General features: G+C 42.5%; 1 protein-coding gene across 6 annotated transcripts in view; it reads left to right on the top strand.

The window, feature by feature from the left end:
- The first annotated feature begins 7,494 nt into the window (after positions 1-7,494).
- Positions 7,495-22,480, top strand: part of GATB (glutamyl-tRNA amidotransferase subunit B) — an 82,809-nt gene continuing 67,823 nt past the window's right edge. For 2 of the 6 annotated variants that reach the window (XR_002098470.1, XM_019522208.1), the window contains exons 1-2: positions 7,507-7,662; positions 11,574-11,724. Coding sequence is in view for 4 of the 6 variants with exons in the window: in XM_019522208.1 (XP_019377753.1) it covers positions 7,529-7,662; positions 11,574-11,724 (285 nt within the window). In the remaining 2 variants the exon portion in view is untranslated. Of the gene's footprint in view, positions 7,663-11,573; positions 11,725-22,480 lie in introns of those variants that run through there. The other 4 variants (XM_019522209.1, XM_019522211.1, XM_019522210.1 and 1 more) reach the window with 4 other exon arrangements.

The raw sequence follows: 22,480 nt of genomic DNA, 5'->3' as shown, positions 1-22,480 counted from the left end.
ATTCGAAACTTACAAGCCTTTCTGCATCTGCATGAAAATTATACCTGTTCATCTAATTTATATTTTATTTTTACCACACTTACTGCTTTGGTATCTGAACACCTGATTCTGGTTTTGGGAGAACCAAAACTCTGAAATAGAGGAGAAGCATCAAGGCATATAGTAGAAGGCAGCAACTTTTTTTTGCCGTTTCCAGTAGAAAGTATTGTTTGCACTTCTTGATTGGAATGCCCATGCTATCATTATCAGAAAGCCTGTCAAACTCATATGTACACTATAAATAGATAATGCCATATAAATAAAATTTCCTGAAATTTATCAGAGGAAATGAGCAAAAGCAGAAGGCAAATTTTATTTTGTGTAATGTACTGAAGGTATTATAAGAATCTAAGTATTTTTCACGGGCACCTAAGTGATTTAAGAGCCTAATGGTGAAAACAGAGACCAACTGAGTTAATTGGTAAGACTCCTGTTGACTTCACTAGAAACAGGATCTCTTTTTTGAGCTCACTGAGGAAATGCACCTAAGGCAGCATATACCCATAAATATATAAAGCAAAGGCTCAAAATACTATGATGAATTTATACACATAGAATTCATAGTTTCATAGTTTCTAGGGTCAGAAGGGACCTGAGTAGATCATCTACTCTGACCCCCTGCCATGGCAGGAAAGAGTACTGGGGTCAAACGACCCCAGCAAGGTGTTCATCTAACCTCCTCTTAAAAACCCCCGGGGTAGGAGCCTGCACCACTTCTCTTGGAAGTTGGTTCCAGATCCTAGCCACCCTGACCGTGAAGTAGTGCCTCCTGATATCTAGCCTAAACCTACCCTCTCCCTGCTTGTGACCGTTATTCCTGGTCACTCCTGGTAGTGCTCGGGGGAACAGGGACTCCCCCAATGCCTGCTGGTCCCCCCTGACTAGTTTATAACAGGCCACTAGATCCCCCCTCAGCCTTCTCTTTTGGAGGCTGAATAGGTTCATGTCCCGTAGCCTCTCCTCATAGGGCCTGCCCTGCTGTCCCCTGATCATGCGAGTGGCCTTCCTCTGGACCCTCTCCATGCTGTCCACATCCCTCTTGAATTATAGGAGGTACAGAACAATCATGATAGATATAAAACTTCTTCAAAATAAAAATTACTCGAGTTTTTTGGAACAATACCAAGGTGCAGGTTGTCAGGCAGGAAAAGGGGGAATGAGGTTATCTCACTTCAGTAAGTGGAAACTTCAGTCAGAACCTATTGGATTAATCTTCAGATTTTTTCTCTTTTCCTTCATTTATTTTATTGCACTACTAGCACAATAAAACTTAATCACAAAGTTCCATCTGGTCACCAGTTTTAATTCGTATTTCTTATTGCTTCAGAAGATTAAAAGCAATTCTCTACTCCGAGTAAAGTAAAGGCAACCCAAGCAGCACTGTTCTAAAGCTCTAGGGTATCATTTTCTTTTACAATGTAACCTCTTTGAGCTGCTTGTAACCTATAAATAATCCTGCATTTTAAAGAAATCCTCTATGAAAAGCAGAATTCCTGATGGGATTTAATACTTGAGACTATTTTTAAAGTGTTTTTGATTAAAAAATTAATTTTAGACTAAAATAATACCATTATTATAACAGGCTTACTGAAAGTATTATGTTGCTTAACAACACTTTCAAACAATTCCTTCATTTATTTCATACGAGATAAAGTCAATAATAATTGGAGATTCTGTTGATTATTAATCCTGTGTCCCACTACAGGGAAAACCCTTTGATGTGTATTTCTAGGTTCATTGGAATTTTGCCTCTTAAACAAGCTTAGTTTTGGTCTTTGTGTCTATTTTTTTCCTTGGGTGAGGCTGTCAACTGGAATCTTCAAATTGAAATGACCACATGAAACTGAAGCCCTAAACAATTTCAGATAATATTGGGATGGACAATTTATGTTACAAACAGAGTTTGGATGGGATGGCTTGTCTGAAAATAAACAGTTATGTTAATCTGCAAGCCTGTGTTACACTGGCTTTAGAAACACTGAAAGATTAGGACTTAGATATGTACCTCATACGAAAGACCTTAGGTTTTCCCTTATATCCAGGGGTGAAGAGAGAAAGTTCTTGCTCTAGGCCTGTGTTAGGTGAAACCATATGCAGTTGAAATCTTATATCTCTGACCTTATATATAAAGTCATAGATAGTCTGAAACAAGAGTTGTAACAAGAGTTGTTGCTCTTAATTTAGGAAATATCAGGACTCAGACATAGCAACCCAATAACAGCTCTTTGCAATTTCGGCTGAAAATAACAGGGGAAAACACAAGCAGGCAAAAATACTAGCAAAAACTGAGGAGAGAGGATAAAAGAGCTATCTGCTAAATCCTTCTACACTTCTCCTTTCTCCACCCCACAAAGAGATGGGAAACAGCAAATAAGGAATGGAAAGACATTATCAGAGGACATTTTTATGCAGATGACAATGAAATGGAAAGTTTTATACTGATCAGGTGCTTTTCTTTATTAAAACACAGTGAGTCATTTTCTTCTATGTGTGTCTTCACCAATGTCATTTGTATGAGGCTCAAAAACAAATCAATGATTCTTTTTGCTGTAATTTGGCCATTTTGCCAATTGTCTCTACTATATCAATATGTAAATCCCATTACTTTAGAAGTGAGGTAAAATATAAAGTTGGGTGACTGCTTCTTGGTAAACTGTAGAATACCTAAACATAAACCTGATATGCTTCCTAAATTACAGTACTTGCTTTAGTTCAAAACCCTTTAAGATGGTGTACAGTATAATGGGACTAATGCCAAAGGGTGTGATCACTGAGAAAGTGATACCATTGGTTTCCTGCTACAGAGAATTGATGGGCAGCTGAAAATCATGGCCAAAGCAGTACAGGCTTATGGTGTGAAGATGAGAGCATACTGTGTTATTGGGAGGTCAGTTCCCAATAACACAGAATCAAATTCAGTGCAGCAGTGTTGCTAAAAAAATATACCCACAATACTTGAATACCATTCTAGAAGGCAAAGAGTTTGCTTCTAGTTGATTAGCAGAGGCACTAGGATTAGAAGTGGTTGAAGTAACACTACTGTGGAATGAAGTTAGGGGAGCTACACCTACTTACACAGTATTGACTGTGCCCTGGGGGACTTGTCTGAAGATTTCCACAGGTCCAATGAGTACAACAGTACCTCTGCCCTAGCTGACTGACCTGAAACATAAGAAGGGCATTGTGTCAGCAGATTATCTTCTAAGGGCATCAGATATTATTTTCCAACCTCAGGGCCACATACGATTCAAATTGCAGGGGCAAAAACCTATTAAAAACAGCACACCTAGATAATTTAAAAACCAAAGACAATGACATTTCAAACAAAGTTAAATCATCCTCAAAAGCAAAATCTATTATCTCCATCTATTATCTCTGTCTCTTGATGTTTGAAATGTAAAGGTCGGTGTAGAAAACCTGCAATATGAGGCTAAGGATCTCACTGGCACAGGACACAGACCAAGAAAACTCTCTGGCTCAGTTTCTGCCATTTTTTTATTACTACATTAATACAGTCTTTAGTGAAAGACCACCCTGAGGCCACCCACACACTTAAGCAACACCATTCAAGTACAGAACTGATAGATAATATACGGCAGCCATTTTAGCTTAAGTTGATCATCTGCTGGGGTCAGAAAGAAACTTCCCTTTCTCCTTCTATTTCACTAATAAAATAATGGCAAATTGGTTAGATGTATTTTTTTATTTATATTTTGTTCCTATCTTCAGACGCTTTAGTAAAGGCCTGGTCTGGTATAGAAAACCAGTTGAAAACTGCAGAAAACGAGGAAAATATTTTTATACATACCTGTAGAGAAAACAGCATGTGAGATACAGAGGTAATTTTAGGGGATCTGAAAGCCTGAAAATATTCCTTTACCATAGTTATCTTCCAAACACAGTAATCCTAGTTACTCTTCCCTGTAGAACAATGATTATCAACCAAAGTGTTGCAGCACACTGGAGTGCTGCAAGATCCTTCAAAGGGTGCTGTGCAATATTACCATTGTTAGGTGTACAAACCTAGCATAAACACCTAACATAATACCCGCACCTGATTCACAAAATAAACCCAGAGATCTCAAATAGTACTGTCATCCATAGCGTCAAAAACATTCAAACCTGTTTTGGTTGTTGAGTTCTCTGCAACAGAAGAATCGCTCTATTTTTAACATGGTCAAAAAAATGAGTGAAAGCTAAGACTTGGCACTTTCTAAAGGGGGCCTGGAGTCTAAAAAGGTTGAGAACCACTAATGTAAAGACATTTTTTTTTATCTGGCAGACTAGGTCTCTACTCTGCTGACAGCCACACCCTTCATGTTAAAAAACAACAAAAGTTGTTGTCTGTCCCTTATTGCACATGCTGAAATAAGATACTACAGTCAGCCTGTGAGCAATCCAACAAAACACCCCATGTCTGAATACCCCACTCCCTCATATGCCACAGGGAGATCTCACAGTCCACAAAAAGGGATAAGAATGCATGCTAAACATAGCTTACAAGAAAGCAGAATTTAGAGATCTCTGACCCTATAACTAAAATTTAGGAGGATCTTCTTTCAAGTGGGACAAAAAAGAGTGTGCCTTGCTTAGATGATACACATAGTAGGGCTTTTGTCTTGCATGAAATTCCAATTTACTGTCAGGTATCTACTGTATCAATAAGAAACTTGATTTCACAGCAAACTCCCCTTTATATCTGCCTTCTTCAATAGAGAAGTCTACACAGTTAGTTCAGATCCACTGTCATGCATGTCTTTATGCAACTCCAGCTATTCCAAGGCACAGCATAATCTATAAACACATTGTAAATTGAATGCTATTGCCCAAAGCACAAAGAAACAAATAAGAATTCCTTTACCTCAAAGTAATCTGCTGGGAAAGACAATCATGCCTTGCTTGTCTGCAATTGATCAACATCCTGTAACTGTGAGAGTAAGCTTTCATCTACTATTTGGTCATTGGAACAGAGCATTACAGAAGCTTTTTTTTATGGGATTATTTTTGGAAGCCATTTGCTATGGCATGGGGGGTCAGCAATATAAACACGGGGCCTTTTTCAATCTTACTTACCCTTCCAGGGAAGGGAGATGTTTGGAGATGGAAGATATGTACCCTTTTCAGTTTCTTATATATTCCTCTTTTTTTCAAGTATGCAATTAAAGGGCAGAATCCTGCAAGATCCTATAAGAGTAGGACTCTGCCTAATGTGCTGTTAAGATTTATAAGCTTTTAACTTATTACTACTTATTTCAGAAATGTTTTATTACATCATAATACCGGGCTAAGAAACAAGTCCAGTAATCCAAAATTTAGCATTTTCACACCAGTACGTACTTAAGCTACATTCTGAAACCATACCAAAAACCTGCTGATTTGATCTACCGATGCCTCCAAAGTACCAAAGAATAATAAAATCCAGAAGAGTTCATGGAGGCAATTGTTAAAGAAACCTGATGCAAGGATAACATCTATACACAACAGCTTCAGCCTACTGGGAGCTCTGACTAGGAAGACTGCTCTGTTAAGCCAAAGGGAGTCCAGGTGGAAACAAGGAGGTTAACAACACAAAGCTTCCTGCAGGGTCAAGACCTAACCCCCTCTTTAAAATGAAGCTAGTGAGCAAAACAGCACTATAAAGGTTGTGCCAGCAATCTGGGATTTGAGTTAAGAGCACAGAGATTTAAATTGCCTATGACTGTGGAAGATGGCTGTGGTGGTTACCTGTGACACGTTAGGGTACTGAATCTTGTGTTGTGTCAAGTTGGTGGTAGTCTTATGAAGATCAGTGGTGCCCAAACTTATTCCACTTTAGGCAGTGAAGAAAGGACAATGTTGAGAGTATCCGTGGACCAAATCTAAATCTGATCTGGCTGTGCAGGGTGGGGCAGAACGAGTGTGGCCTACCCCCATCCAGCTGTGTGGTTGAGGGGTGTGGCCCGGCCCGAATCCAGTTGTGCTGGTGGAGAAAGAGGCAAAGCCTAGCACCAATCCCACCACACTGTGGGGAGAAGGGGGTATGGCTCAGCCACAATCCAGTCATGTTGGGGAGAAGGGGACATGTCCCAGCTCACAGGGTTTGGGAATCTGGCAGCGAGGGAGGGGAGGCAGCATTACTTGTCACCACTCCACCCACCACAAGACTTCTGAACCTGTGGGGAGCTTCGTGGGTCAGATGCCATGGCTCTGCAGGCCACATTTGGCCCGCATGCCAGAGACTGAGTTCCTGTGTTTTAAATGATAGGTTGTACCGGATGGTTTGGAAAGGAATGATCCTGCCTCAGGCAGACGGTTGGACTAGATGACCTTTGAAGGTCCCTCCCAGCCTGACTTCTCTGAGGTTTTTATGAACCTCCCGTCCTGTTCCCTGGAGCCGCCAGCCTCCTCCAGGCCCTGGCTCAACTCCATTCAACCTCATCTTGTGACTGGAACATGTCAGTGAAATGCTGGTGCTGAATTACTTCCTCCTTGATCCCAGTCTACTAGACAGCAGCAAACAGTGTTACCAGGTCTTAAAGATAAAATTACCACATTGGAAGCTCAAAATGACCATATCTGCTGAAAAACTATCCTACACTGAACAATATGCAAATAAGTCTTTTTCTTATTTACTTTCTCTTGCTCCTTGTAAAAAGCCAGTGAGTGAGAACTGGGTCATCAAAGTTGAAGCACTTCTTTATTTGGAGGCAAGAAGTCATCATAAGAAAGGGGTAACAGCACACCCAGAAGTCACCTAAGGCTCCCCCAACCCCAAGAGGGACTTGGGTTTTGCATGTCCTGCATCAATGAGCGCCCTCAAAAATGACGGTTTAAAAGCTTGCTTAATAATTGTTCGCCAACTATTTAGTTGGTCTAATAAAAGATATCAGATTCACCCAAAGAACCTTGTCTATGTCCTTAGACTAACACAGCTACAACCTACACCCCTCAAAAATGATGGTATTTTGGACACTTTTACTCATTTGGCCCGCATGCCAATGAGTAAAAGTGTACATTGTACAAGGGTACATTGTACAAGGGTGGAGATTATTGTACAAGTATGATCATTATGGTCCACCTGGCAACCCTGGAAGCAAAGTTCTCCGCCCAAAATCACTTACGTGGCCTTTTCTGTGGCTTTTGCAATTCCCTGACCAGAAAAGAGGCTCTGGCCTGGGGGTCCCCTCCCGCCCGTGGGGCCTCTCCTGGCAGAGTTTCATAGGGCAACGCCCACGGCCTCCTTAGCCTCGCTGACAAGCCCGTAGACGCTGGCCCGTGCCCCAGCCCATCTTCTCCCTCACTGCCCACGTGTCGGCTTCACTGTGGGGGCGGGGCAGCCTTCACACGCCTGCCACAAACGTGCCCCTCCCCTACACGCCCCTGCGGCCGTTACAGGCTAACGGAAGCGTCATCGCCATAGCAACCCCCCCCCCCGACCGCGTGACAAGTCCGCGGGAGCTGAGCCGGGGGCGGTGCTGGGGTCACGTGATCCCCGCCCAAGCTGGCCAACATGGCGGCTCCCACGCGTGGCGTCGGCTGCCTTTGTCGGCTGGCCTGGCGCCGCCGTGCAGGGGCCTTGCACAGCGGGGAGCAGCCCGCGGCGCTCGGAGGGGTGCCGGGGAAGGCTGAGGCGGCGCAGAGCGGGTAGGGCCCGGGGCGGGGAGGGGGAGGCCTGTCCACTTGGGGCGCTCCCAAAAGCTCCCCCGCCGGCCTACGTCAGGGCCCACGTGGCCCACCGTAGAGGTTGACCCTGCAGAGCTTCCCTCCCACTTGCCGCGTTCTGCCCCAGCCGCGCTGGGTACGTCAGGGCTCACGTGACCTGCCCCAGCTACTCCGCCCGCGGCTTCCCCGCGCCACGCTGTCTGCCTGGGCAGGTCTTCTCCCCGTCCCCCTCCCCCCAGCTGCTGGCAGAGTTGGTGCTGGGGGGCTGTGGATTTATTTTGGTTTTACATTTATTAACACTTATAATTTATTGTAACCATCACCTACCTCATCATATACTTCCCCCCCCTCCAGTTGCCCTCTTTTTTGGAACTGAAAATACGGTAACTAGGGTTGCCAACTCTGACTGAAGCTATTCTGGGAGATTTTCTTTCTTCCCAACATGATGTAATGTTATTAATTTAATTAATTTTCTTAAAATCTCCTGGATTTCTTTCAGTAGTCGCTAGGAGATCAGTGCTAATTCCGGTAGACTCCCAGCCAGTCGGGGAGGGTTGGCATCCCTAACGGTAGCCCTACCTGACTGCTAAGCCTAAACCATCATCAGGCCCAAGGGATACTAGACCTCAGGGAAAAAAACTGTCAGCAGGCAGTGATTTAATGCAGACCGATTTTGAAGGTATCCAGGTTGTAGCTGTATTGATCTAGAGGCAAAAGGAATCAAAACTCATGGAAGAGGTGATGTCTTTTATTAGACCACCTAGATTTTTGCAAACCAGCTAGATATTGGCTAGGATGATCTAGTTGGGGATGGTTCTGCTTTGGGGAGTTGGACTACATGACCTCCTGAGGTCCCTTCCAACCCTCACTTTCTATGGTTCAAACAAATTATTTTATTTATTTGCAAGCTGTTGGGCACACTCACCTTTCATCAGATATAGGAGAGAGCAGAAATTGTAAAAGTTCTCCTGGATAGAAATGAAAATTCATATTTTACAGAAGAGCTGAAGGTGTGGTAAAATCTGTTTGGAATAGTTAATTTTGTCCAGGCACAGAGAAAGCCTGAAAAGGTCTTTTTACCTCAGAGTTGTCTGGCGACAAGCAGGAGGTAGAAGCATATTTCCGCTGGTCTTGCTGCCCAAGTGCGGGGGGGGCTGGACCCGATGATCTGTAAGGTCCCTTCCAGCCCCTAAAAAATTATGAAACTATGAAAGAATGCTTAGCCTTAACGTTTTGGAAATTGAACAGTGGCACAGGAAAGAGCAAGGAAAAGAATGAAACCAAAGGAGAAGATGAAGGAATCGGTCATCTTTAGAACTTAGTAGGAGAAAAGGTGAAGAGAGAACAAAACATTCAGTAACCAAATCAAAAAGCAAAGCTCTGATTTGTTCTAAAAGCTTGAGGCTGTTCAACATCTACACGAAAGAAAAGCAGCTGAAAGACTGTACGAGTAGTAGATTGTGGTCGGCAGGCGCAAAGAACTTAAATGCTGGAAAGTTGTTGTTGGTTTTGGACAACAGCTTAAATAGATTCCCCTAAATCAGAAAGTGAAAAGATAGGTCGGAGCTCCAGATCAGTGTCCATGATTTCAGTTGCTAGTTCAGAAGACTCATGCCATACTGTAGTAAACTACTTCAAGACCTGACTTCTAGGCAAGGGGGGAAGCCACCAGCCTTGCCAGGGCCCAAAAGTTAGGGGCGATTACATGAGACTTCTGGCTGTGGACTCCAGCTAAGGATGACAGTCATAGGTCTGTAGGCATCAGCTGGAGCCTAGTGCAGTTGGTGAAAGGCCCAAAAAGGCCATTGGGAGTTGTGGTGCCCTTTGTAGGGTGTTGACAGGACAGCAGTCTGGTGCACCTGTGGAAAACTCTCATACCCCCATGAAAGCCAAGGCTTTGACCTGCATGGGTCTGAACACAAGATCAGGGGATTCTTGTGGGACACTTTGAAGATTGTGTTTAGGAAGAAGAAGAGCTTTAAAGGAGCTGGTTGTGCAGGGAAAATTAAGCCAAACTTTAGATTTTGGTAGTAAAGGAGCCTGGTCTATACTTGCGACGTGTCCCATGCCATGGCGGAAATAGTTTCTAATTCATTATTCAATAAACATTGGAAACAGAACATTGCACTAGGATGGCTGGAATCAACTAAGAGTGTGCCATAACCACAAACTAAACTGATTAGCTTTGCATCTGAGCTACAATCAGGCCCCAAAATGGGGCCATTTAAGCATTTTCGGACTGAGAATCTTGCCACTTTCTAGTGTACTCTGATCAGCAGCAAAGTAATTTAGCTTTGATATTTAAATTGTCGTAAGTGATTTATGCAGATTCCAAGTTAATTTTGAATGCGAGCTCTCCATATTTATCAGAGTTGTTCTTTCAGGCCCTCTGCAGACTCTGGCAATCATCAGTGCATTGTTTTACGCTCACTTTATAGTTTGGAGACTTTTCTTTCTAACTATAATAGCTAAATTCTTATTGTTTTTAAAATGAAAACTGAAGCTCTGGTGCATAAGATTACAGCCATCACAAAAAAGTACCTGCTAATTGAGTCACCATGAGTGAATCCAGTATGAATTGTAGAAATGCAGAAAGAAAACACTTATGCACATGCTTAATTTCACTGGTCCTGAGTTTCATTGGTTTAACTGGTTTCCAGTTGATGTAATTGGAGTCACTGTGGTGACTCCTGGTAGCAGAGCTTTAAAAAGTTTGCATAAGTTTTTGAAGGATTGAGGACTGTTGCTTTAAATATTCTAATAGGTCTGCAGTTGAAAACTAGGTAAGGCTCTTCATTTTTAAAAATGTAATTTTGTATGGTTCCAGTCAGCATACACAAACAAAAATGGTTGTAGAAGACTTTATTTGAATGCCTGAAAGTCCTACATGATGGTATCTGCCTTCCTTTAATGAGTGATTTATGTAAGATACGCTTGATTAAGTTTTGGTGATCTGTAGTGATGTCCTCAGCTATTGGAGGACAGATGCAGAATTCAAGTCTTGGCAAGTAAAAATTGCATTGTGTTCACCTTTGAAAGAAACACTATATTTGATATATTTGTTTAATGTTTTTCCATAGCCCACTTATCTGTTATAACTATCTTGGTACTTATATTTGCTGAAGTGTCCTGCCATAGAAATGTGATTTCACCACTGAAATATTATTTGTGTCACTTCGTTCGTACAAGGCCAGATAATTACTTACAGAAACCATTGAGCCATTCATACTGTAAAGGTGACCTCTTTCTCTTGTCCATATAAAGGTTATGGATGTGAGAATTGCAATTACTTTTCAGATGATATGGAGAAGCTTTATCTGTAGAGCATGTTCAAAGAGCAGTCACTCTCCAGTTGAAATGATGATTTCTCTATTACCAGACTACTAATGTTTATGCTAATCTGATACTAACATTGCTCTGGAGAGCCACCTTTCCCAGCATGCTAGTGACTAGCTGATAATGTATACATAATTTAATATGCCACCTGTTTGTTGGAGACTTATCAAACTACTTGAGAAGCAGTTGATATTTATGATAATTTCATAATTTCCATGGGGTACGAAATTGGGGGTTTGTGCAGTATGTTCCTTCACCTTGCTAATTTCAGCGCAGCTTCTCATGGAAAAGTTTTCAGATTCATACTTTTATTCTCATCTACTTAAATCGTCTTTAATGTGTACATAATAAAAACACTTGGCCGCACTATTTGCCTCAAGATTTCTAAGATTATAAAATATATAGATTAGACTGTGGCCTCCAATGCAGCGGCACAGGACCACAACACACTATTAAATGGCAATTTTTTTTGTTATTTTGTCTTGTCTTGTATAGATTTTCCTAGATATTAATGTAGTGATGCACACTAATTATATGTTATTTCTCCTCTTTTTCAGTGTTGCTCCCTGGAGAGCAGTGGTGGGTCTGGAAATTCATGCGCAGATCAATTCCAACGCCAAGATTTTCTCTGGCTCCCAAGTGCAGTTTACAGCACCCCCTAACTCTTTGGTATCTTTTTTTGATGCTTCTCTACCAGGAACCTTACCAGTAAGTTGCATTTAACCTTACCTTCTCTTACAACCGAACCTTAACAATTTTGCTGAGCAGATTTCTCAAGGCACAATTTTTATCTTTCCTTGTTCATAAGTGTTTAACTCTAGCCCTGTTCTTGAATTTATCTGCCTGCAGCTCCTGCTTGGTAACTTCAGATCTTTATTTTAATATTCTTTGAGTAATGTATGTTGTAGTTGTGTAACCACAGACCTCTGAAAATTTCTGCTGAGGAAGTAATGCAGGATTAAGGGTAAAAATTCTATGAGCCCAGAGTGAGTGTATTTGCAGGGTAATGTTGATTGATGTTTGTTGGTCATATTGTATTTAGTTAGTAAGCAGCACTAGAAGTTCCTTAAATATTTGGAGGTATTAAAATCTTACAAAGATGAGCATGTTATGTCAAGCAGCTATTGCCATTACTTTGCCATATGTGTTTTCATGTAGCTGTCATTTACTGTTTGGAATGCCTCAGAGTTGTTTTTTGAAGCAAAACCCATCTGATTTGGAAAACTACAAACCGTTCTTATTTTTTATTTATATTATGGTATAAATATGCATAAGACTTTACAGAGTAGTAAAAGAGGGATTATGGAGATAACTCTTAGTCCTAAGAATTTATTGGTGGCAACATAATTCTTTTTTAGTTTAAAGTCTCATTTGAATTTCTCAGTATGATTTTTCTCTGAGGTGACCATGACAGTAATTCTTGTGAGTACTTGCACATTGTAAAGCTCTTGGGAATCCTTTTTGGAGAGAGGTGCCATATAAATGTAAAGTATTATGTATACAAATTTGATGTGTTTGAAAAAGTAACTATTGAATAGGCTTATTCATACATCAAGTATATTCTCTTGTGGTCTTTGTAAACAACTATCAGTGGAGTCAAATTATTTAAAGCAGAAGTGCTTCACTGACTGACTTCATTGGAAGTCAAACCTGAATTTCTTTTATTGTCCTATTTGAACACTTTCTTCTCTGAAAAAGAACAGTAGGTGGGATTTTGAAATTAAGTATAAACCTCTGGAAAGGCACGTAGGATCTTGGGGGAATCTAAACCACATGGAAAACGCCTTGGGGAGCTTGAGAACAGAAATGTGACTTCAGTTAGAAAGTAAAAGGTATTATGAAAAGTAAAAGTACTTCTGGAAGTATTAGAAGGTGGATGAGGTGGTATAGTTTATATTAGATTATTGGATTGGTGGTAAATTCCAATGAGCTGTCACAGAATAATGAAACTACCGCAAGGGAGGGTTGAATTCTTATGAGTACACTGTTTTCAAAAGATTTCTGGTATCGTGTATGGAAATCGTGAGAGTAACTGTTTTCAGGAGATGTTGGTGGGACTGAATTGGAAAATAAATTCCTTTTTAATTTTGAATCTAGTACATAGCCAAAAACCAGGAAGGCAGGATTAGAGCATGGGTTTTATGTCTGTCTATCCTTCCTTTCCACTGTCATTTTTGCTGTGGTTTAAGTTCAAGGTTCTGCTTTTGGCCCATGTAGTTAATACTTGGTCAGTGAGTGGAAATCAAAACACCTAATGCATATATTGAATCAAATTGGAAGTTGCCCAGGAAGAAAAAAAAATAGGCCAAAGCATGGAGGAATCATAGTTTATGGAGGGTTTTCTGGCTCTATATTTCTTTGTTAAATAAAAATATCTTTTTTCCTCAAGATTTGTTTTCAGTCTGATTTTTGCTCTTTATAAAAGGGGCTGGCTCTTGCTTTCAGGAGCGTTTCCTAGCAGAAAATCATGGGCTTCACCAGCTACAGACTTTGGTGGAGAAGATAACTGCACCTGATTAACAAAGAACGTGATGATTAGATTAATCAAAAATTAGTGATACTGCTCTTGTTTGCCTCCTTCAACTGCTTTTATCTGTATGGGGAGGGGGGATCCTATTTCAAATGCAATGAGGGCAGAGTTGAATATTAATATATTTAAAATTTTCTTGTACTTGTTTGTAAGACTGTAGTATGGAGCCCCTTCTTTATGTAAGCTTTGTTTTCCCAAAGCATTCACTACATTTTCCAAGACTAATCTTTGTTTTGGCATCAGAGGGCTGATTTGTTTAGGCATGTGCATTAGAAATATCTGGAGAGTGATAGGAAATGATATTTTTGCAAATCTTCTAAATAATTTTAGACCAAAATTTGTACCTTTCTTAAAGTTGTATGATTTTGCTGGAGTAAGTCTCTCTAGGATCTCAGTAACTAATATTTCCTTTGAACTCTTGCTATTTTGCAGAGAAACTAATAAGAAAAGCAATATTTTAGTAGAACTGGGAAAACGCAATATTTGTGCTGTGTCTGCAGCAGAGGATAACTACTGTAATAAATGTTGTTCTGAGAACTGTAGTGACAGTTATCAGAATCACAGGGATTTAAATTTATGGAGGGATCATCCGACAGTAGCAAAGGAGGACCATCTGTGTATTACTGTGCCTCCTATAATGCTTCCCCAGTGGTGCCAGAACAAATGGCACTAAAGGAAACTGATATGATTGCCATACATTTCTGGATCACTAGTAGAGTACAGATGTGCAAGTGTCACATCCATTTCATCATGCTGCTGCTCATGATGTGCTTTTGAGGAAAATCTGTGGGCATGAGCCACAGTGCAGCTGCAATCCTATTTGGAAATGAGGTAGAATTAAGGGATAGTTTGTGGAGTGGCAGGGGGTAGGGGAGGGAGGGCCCACATATCTTTCCCAATGGCAGCAGTAAACCACAGCTATATTCTTCTGCCTTATACTATAATCCTATATAATTTTGCTCCTCCTGCCATGGAACTGTTGGAGAGAATTACCTCCTGATCAATCATGGTACTTTCCCAAGTATAGCATAGACAACTCTTCAGAGACTTATTTTATTCTCTGAGGGTTTTGCTGTCTTATAGAGTTCTACAAGAGCTTTTAAAACTATAATGTGCACAAGTGTGCACCTTACTTTTTTTTTTAACCACCTCTCCCCTAGGTGTGAGGGCTCGAGTGATGAGCTCTAGTTAGCTGCCTTTAATGTTAAACAGGGGTTTGGGCTGTAAATAACAGCTTCTGAAGATCCCTGCAATTGCACAGAGAGGTGACATGTGGCAGGCCCCATGTACCATTCTGTATATGAGCCATTAAGGCTACCTTATTTACAACCTGAGCTTTGTTCTGTTGAAGTTAATCAGGGTTGTTGCTTAATGGTAGATGAAATCAGGTCCATAATAAAACAACCAGGCGGATCTCAGCAACGCAGAATAAACCACCTAAGACACCCATGGGTAAGGCAAAGCCATTTAAATCATGCAAATAGCAAAAACCATTTGCCAAATTATGTTGCTTTTGATGTTAAAGGGGTTTGTTACATGTTACCTTTAGGTCATGCTAAATCAATGGAATATGATGGAGTACTAAAGTTAGAATGTGCTCTGAGCAGTTACATGTTTATGGGTAATATGGTCTCTGACCTGCACAGCTATCATTTGCTGCTAAAGGACTGGCAAGCAGGGTATGGTTAGAAGTAAGAATACCTGGGCTGCGAGGGTCAGGGAGGGAGAGGGTTGCAGCAGTGGGATCTTGGAGCTGGGAGGCAGTAAAGCATGGGGCCATGGGGCTCTTGTTTCCTCTGCAGGCCCTCTGAATTACTGCGGGGGGGAGCTCTGCTGCAGGGAGCCTTCCACCGACCCTACCCACCTGATCTCAGTTCCCACCTCCAACAGCTCTCCCTCCCGTCCCAGCCTTCTTTGGAGTGTGCTGTGTCTTTCCATTCTCCCTCCGTATTAAACCTTCGTAGCTCCGCACTCTGGCTTCCAACCCCTCTATGGCACAGCCTTCTTCCACCCTTTCTAGTCCCAGGCAAGAGTGAGGGAGGCGCCACAGTCCCCATCAAACCACCTGGCAAGGGAAAAGCTGGCCATGGTTGGGGTAAAATGGGGCCAGACCACGTGGGAAAATTTCAGTTAACATTGAGTAACTGTGGTTAGTTGAATTTTCCTGCAGGATTTGCTTGGTTCTAGGGCAAAGGTGAAGCCCTCTCCAGGGAAGGTTGTGAGGGGACTGGGATTGGGTTGGCAGGGGTCAGTGGAGGGCTTCGCAGCTTCATGGTCCTGCCACCACAGCACCCCTGCACTCGGCACTGGTGGGGTTCACACCTACCCCCAGGCAGTACCAGCCCTTGGGCAGTAGAGTTTGGAGGGTGGGTAGATCCTCCACGGTATTAGGAACACATTAGAGGCCTTGGCATAAGTGCCTCTGTCTTGTATATACCCTCCATTATGTAATTCATAGACTCATAGATGTTAGGGGATGGAAAAGACCTCACAAGGTCATCGGATCCGGCCTCCCTGCACTTGGGCAGGAAAGATTACTGAGGTCAGATGACCCCGGCAAGGTGTACGTCAAGTGTTTTTTTTTTAAAGATCTCCGGTGTATGTGATTGTACCACTTCTGTGGAGAGTCGGTTCCAAACCCTAGGCACTCGAATCATAAATAAATTTCTCTTTATGTCCATTCTGAAGCGATCTTCAAGCAATTTGTGTCTGTTATTTCGTGTCTTCCCCTGGGGTGCCTTGGTGAACAGATGCTCCCCCAGGCCTTGATGTATGCCCTTTGTATACTTATAGGCTGCACCAAGTCCCCTCTAGGTCGTCTTTTCTCCGGACTGAACAGTCTCATGTCTTTCAGCCTCTCCTCGTATGACCTGCTCTCCAGACCTCTAATCATGTGCGTGGCCCTCCTTTGGACTCTCTCAAGTTTCTCCACTTCCTTCCTGAAGTGCGGCACCCAGAACTGGATGCAGTACTCCAGCTGTGGGCTCACCAAGACTAAGTAGAGTGGGAGGATGACAGTCTTAGTCTTGCTTGAGATGCATCGGTAGTTGCATGCCAGTGTTTTATTCGCTTTGTCAGCTACAGCATCGCATTGGTGGCTCTTGTTCATTCTGTGGTCTATCACAACCCCCAGGTCTCTTTCAGTTTTGGTGCTGGCAAGTACAGCACTGCTGAACCTGTAAGTGTTGCGGATTATTTCTCCCCAGATGGAGCACTTTACGTGTTGCCATGTTAAATATCATTAGGTTTTAATCCGCCCACCTTGCAAGCCTTTCCAGGTCAGCCTGTATCCTCAGCCTGTCCTCAAGCATGACCACACTCCTCCATAATTTGGTGTCATTTGCAAAGTTTGCCAGTACACTTTTAACACCTGAATCCAAATCATTGATGAAAATGTTGAAAAGCACTGGGCCGAGTACTGAACCCTGAGGGACGCCACTGGTCACCTTCTGCCATGTTGACTCAGTACCGTCAGTTAATACCCTCTGGGTCCTATCTCAGAGCCAGTTACTTAGCCACCAGGCTGTAAAGTACTTGAGGCCGCATTTTCCCAATTTTACTATGAGGACATCGTGGGAGTCTAACATGAAAGGCCTTTTTGAAATCCAAATATATGACATCAACCTCATTTCTCTTATCCAGGTGGAAAGTTACCTGGATCATAGAAGGAAATGAGGTTGGTCAGGCGTGATCTGCCCACAAGGAAAAGCCATGTTGTAATGATTTAAACCAAACAAAATTCGAGTAACTTTATATAACGTCAGGCTTGCAAGGCTAGATTCTATGTTTTTTGCTGATGGAAACAGAAAAGCATTGAATTAAGGGTTTAACCATAGTAACACAAAGCAATTGAAACCCATTAGCATACGGAATGGCACTCCTTGTCAAGAGTCCAAACTTAAATTATAACATTTGTAAAGCCATCCTAATTAAACAGTTAAGTGTTTACCACAAATGCTTTACTTAGCTGGGGAGGGGGTCTTCATGATCGACCCCTTTCATCAACATGTACTCAGGTTGTAGACAGACACATGTCAGTGACCATATCATCTATGATTATAAACCTGGGGGAAGGGGAGAATAATGGACCTGATTTGTTGGGAGAACTAAAGACCTAATAAGAGTTCAGTTCCTGGGGTCCAGCCTACACCCATCCTTCCAAGTGTGAGTGGATTTTTGTATTTCTGTTACCTGATCTGAATGCTAGTTAAATTTATTTTTAGCTTTCCAGTAAAGTGATTCTCTTGAGAAAAGACATGCATGCTATTTTTATTTTTTTATTCCAGATCCCTATCTGACCAAAGTGAGCTCCCTTTGTTTCAGTTTAGGGATAGAGAGCTTCCCTTCACACAAAGCAGGACTTTGGCAGGAGGGATGAGAGCAATGCATCCTAGGATGCCAGAGGACCCAAATTGCTAGCTTTGTCTCTGGGAGCAAGGCTGCTGTTTCTGCAACATGACCTGGGTAGCATGACTCAGAGATACTCCACACCTTAAGTGGCATCACTATAAGACGCTCACAGGTCACTTAGCGTGAGTTTTCCTGCTTCACTGTGCAGACAGTCACATTTTAGTGCTTTTAGTAGGCAGCCGGGCAGGCATCACTGCTGTGTGCAGGAGCAAGGTGGATGAACTGGAGCAGGCACCATCCCACCAATACATGCCCAGCCCGGCTGCTCCTCAGCAGCGGCTAGAGGTTGGGGGCAGGCTGGGCTGGGCTGGGTTCGGCAGCACTCCAGTATACCTGCCTAGCTCCTGCATAGCAACAGCAGTGCCTGCCCACCTGCCTGCCTGGTGAACCATGTGCTCTGCCTCCCTGCTGGACTCTGGCCCAGGACTTTTGACCTACCCACCAGGACCAGGCTATGGAAACCAGGAGTGTTCAGGTTTACCCAGGACAGATGATCACCCTATTTAAACTAATGCTGAGAGCTTATGGAAATCTCATGTTGAGCATCTCTAATTTTATATGATTTTGAATCCTTTTTGTCGTATCAGATGTGGCTGAACAAGGCTATGCCATCCCTATCTGTTGTGGGTAACTGTTTGTATGTGCTATCTTAGTTGTTAGTACTGTAAGCTCTTCCCTCACCCAGGACTGTTCAGTGAAGACCTCTTTCCCTGGACCCTTCTCTTAGATGTTCTTCCAGCTGCCGCCCAGTGGCATGTCTGCCGTGGCAAATGCCTTGATGTCCTGTTGATGCACATACCAGATACTTCCAACTTTAAGTTGGGATAACTTAGCAGATATGAAGTTGTTGCCCTCTGGTTGTTTTGTTTTTTTTAATGGCATTTTTAATGCATTTGTTCCATTCAATTTCTAGTCTTTTTTTTTTTTCTTTTGTATGCTTTCAAAGAGCCATTTGCTTTCAAAGACAGCTAGACATGTCTATATGTTTGCTGGATTTCCATATTTAATGTCCATCTGTGACAGGCAGGGTAGAAATGTTATTTCAGCTGGAGATTTATAGTGGTCTTTAAGCTGTAAGGATTTAGCCCTGTTTTGTTAAAGTTGGTGCCTGGCATATTTGAGACGGTTTCCTTTTGGTTATCCCCATTGACTTGTGTATTCCTGCTGAGGTATATGAATTGACCCACCTCTTATATTCCTCTGCTGCTTAACATTATGCTTGGGTTGAGAGTTGTTGGGGTGTTAGAACTTGTTTTTTCATAAATGTTTATTAACTACATCTCTGAGGCATTATGCAGACTTCCAGTTCTTTGGTTGTGCTCTCAGTTAAGAGTAGTGTCATTGGTGAAATCAAAATATTCTTGTATTTTGTTCAACCATGTAATGCCTGTTATATTTGTCAGCACTTTTTCCTTGGGAAGAAATCAATGGCAACTCGAAACAGAGGAGGTGAAAGAGAGAGCCTCCTTGTGTGTTACACCTATTGCTCAAGTAGGCATGTGTTCTAACTGTGCCTGTTGCACCTTGATAGAAAGCCTTGATGATACTAATTATTTTTGTTAGCATGCTATAACAATTCAGGATGTTCCAGAGTGAATCGTGACAGGCTTTAAAATGCCTTCTTTAAAATCCCTGAAGCTTATGATTGTTGCTTTTTGATTTTCTCTGATTATACACAGGATGTGTACTGTAGCAAACTAGTCATACGTTAGCCTGGTGAGGATTTATGCAGCCCCCACCTCACTAGCGAGGTATATTAGGCCTAGAAGGAAAAACCTATAAGTGGAAAATTCAACTCAGTTTAGTAGTACTGCCACAAGGGAAACCAACCTGCAAACCCTCTCTCCCAGAGAACCCCTAGGCTGAGGGCAGGCCCCAATTGGTCACTTTTTAAAGCTTTTAATGCTTTTTTTAAATGCTTTTAATGCTTGGGAGAATGGTAAAACTTATGCTGTGAAACTTACTAGAATCTAACCAGGTAAGGGCCCTTTTGCAGGCGGGGTGGGAGGTGATGCTGCTATCAGTTTTCAGGCTCCCCTCCCCCTTTTTTTTCTTTTTGGGAACTTTTTTTAGCGCCAGAGGTGATAACTCCCCTGGAACTCTGCTGGAGGACTCAGTTTTCCGTATCTTGACCTGAGGACTGGAGGGCAGGTTAGTATAGGGGCATGTCATGCTCCAACTAGTGCTGCAGAGTGACTGCATTCATGATGGGGTGAAAACCAGGATGGCATGTGGTTTGACATCTAGTCTGCAGATGTTCCTTTGGCTTTGCCTCAACTGCTTCCTTTGTTCTACTTATGGGCACAGGCAGAAGTTACATTTTTTTTGCACAATTGGCCCTTTGAAAGCACTCTGCAGCCATGCCGTGATGACACAGGTGCATGAATGCAGTGCTTTTGAAGTGGCCAATAGCACAAAAAATTAACCCTCCTCAAATGAGGTATCAGATGAAGGTTCTGGTTGGGGAACTTCTGTTCCCTAGGGTTAATTCATTGCGTGATCTGTGGGCACAGATGATGCAATAGGCGGGGCACATTTTCATCCGGTTTGATTCACCCACAGCGGTGTGTGGGGCTGCAGCTGGCCCTCTGCAGCCCAGCAGATGGTACCCAGTATGGGAGGGAGCACCATGCCACCATGGCCTCCAAGGTGAGGTGCTCCCTGCCCACCTGGCAACAGCAGGGGCACAACTCCACACTGCTGTGCCTCACTTTTGTGCTCCCTTCCGCCCACGGGGCTATGGCTGGTCCAGCCTGGCTGCAGCCCTGCATCCTGCTGTAGGCGCAGAAATCTCGGGGGCACATGTCCCCCCTCCATATCACCTGTGCTCCCCCCAACACACTGCCTGTACCCCCTTCCATCCCATCCCCATGGGCTTGCCTGGAGGGAGCTGCTGTCCACCGCTGGCTGGCTGCCACGTGCATGTGTACATGGATATGCACGTGGTGCTCCCTGTGTCCCATTCTCCCCAGCCACAAGCAGCCCCTTGCTGGCTGGAACTTTGCCAGCATGCAAGAGAAAACCCTTAGTTTCCCATATTTTTCTCCTTTAAAGGACAAAATCTCTGCTTTCTGCAGCAAATGGAAAACCCAGATCCCTGCTCATTATCATAAACTTCTAATATCAGTGATTGGGCCTTCACTTGCAGATGGCTTTGAACATTGATCTTTTCCCTCTGTGTTCTGTGTGTTTAAGTCAGTAGTTTCTCCAGGCGTTTATCTGTTTAGCACTGAAGTTCTCAACCTTTCTAGACCCAAGGCATCCCTAGGAAAATGCCAGCTTCTTAGATGTATTTCATTTGTTTCTTGATAACAAAAAAATAATAGAGTAATTCTTTTATTGCAGAGAACTCAGACCACAACAGATCAGATTGTTTTTGATATTACAGATTCCTTTTTGCCATCTCTGGATTTATCTTGTGAATTGTTTAGGTGTTTGCACACTTAACTGTGCTAACATTGTGCAGCACCCCATGGCATCCTGGGTGCTGCATCATCCTGGTTGAGAATCAGTCACTTAGCACATTTTGGGATTGCTCTGCCCCTTACACGCTCTTTGTTCTTGTTAGCTTTTCTGTGTTTAGCCTTATCTGCCTTCTGGCTGGTGTAAACTTGCCAGTTAGAACCTAGTTGAGGTAATAAAGTGTGTTGCTGTCACCTCTTTTAGCAGCCCCTTCTCTTCTATGGCAATGTTATCAATCTGTTTTCTCTTATCTTTCTGTGGTGTTTTTTACTGGTTTATCCTTTTGGTTGCTGCTGCTGCTATTTTATTGGAAGTTGATCTTTACTGTATTTTGCTTCCTTTCTCTCAGGTAGTCCAGCGACTAAGTTATTGTAGCGTTTGTGATATTGTCTCACAGACTGACTATTACATGTCAGTGACCTCTTGTGATGATTTTTATGTCTTGTCTTGCTCAGTGGCTTGGAAATGGCTGATGTAATGTTGGTTAGCCTTTTGCTGTCAGTTTTCTTGGTGCTTTTGTTTTTAAGTTTGAGCTTCGATTTTGTCATGTATGTACATACTATGGTCACTTCTCTCGGCTTCTCCATGTGCTCTGACATCCTGTTCCTGGTCCCTCCCTCTGCGGAATTCCATATTAGTTTATGGCTGTCTCTGTGTGGGCCTAGCTTGCAGCTTATTAGGCCAGACATTATTAAACAGACACTTGAGGGTAACATCAATTAATATTTATAGATGATTGTAGAATTGATCAGTTGTCTCATAAACCACTATCTAAACGAAACTATCATTTTCATATATCATGTTTGAAAAACCTAGCTTGGAGCAATTAGCCCTTAATTGGCTCCCAGTGTAAAAGTGATTTTTTTTGTTTTGGAAATCATAATTAGCGTTCCATTCTCTGTGTTAATCATCTTGCCTTCCTGAATATATTATTGTTTTATTTTCATTTTAAATCTTTTTTTAATCAGCTCCTGGCCATCAACATTTGTTTACTCCATGGGTTTTTAGATAATATTCATCCATTTCCTTCATTACCTGTGCAACTTTTGTTGTTGAAGCTAT

Source organism: Gavialis gangeticus, unplaced genomic scaffold, assembly GCF_001723915.1.
Source record: "Gavialis gangeticus isolate Ggan-Ray unplaced genomic scaffold, GavGan_comp1, whole genome shotgun sequence".
Lineage (NCBI taxonomy): Eukaryota > Metazoa > Chordata > Crocodylia > Gavialidae > Gavialis > Gavialis gangeticus.
The sequence above is the reverse complement of the archived record's forward strand: the minus strand, read 5'-3'. Positions and strand labels throughout refer to the sequence as shown.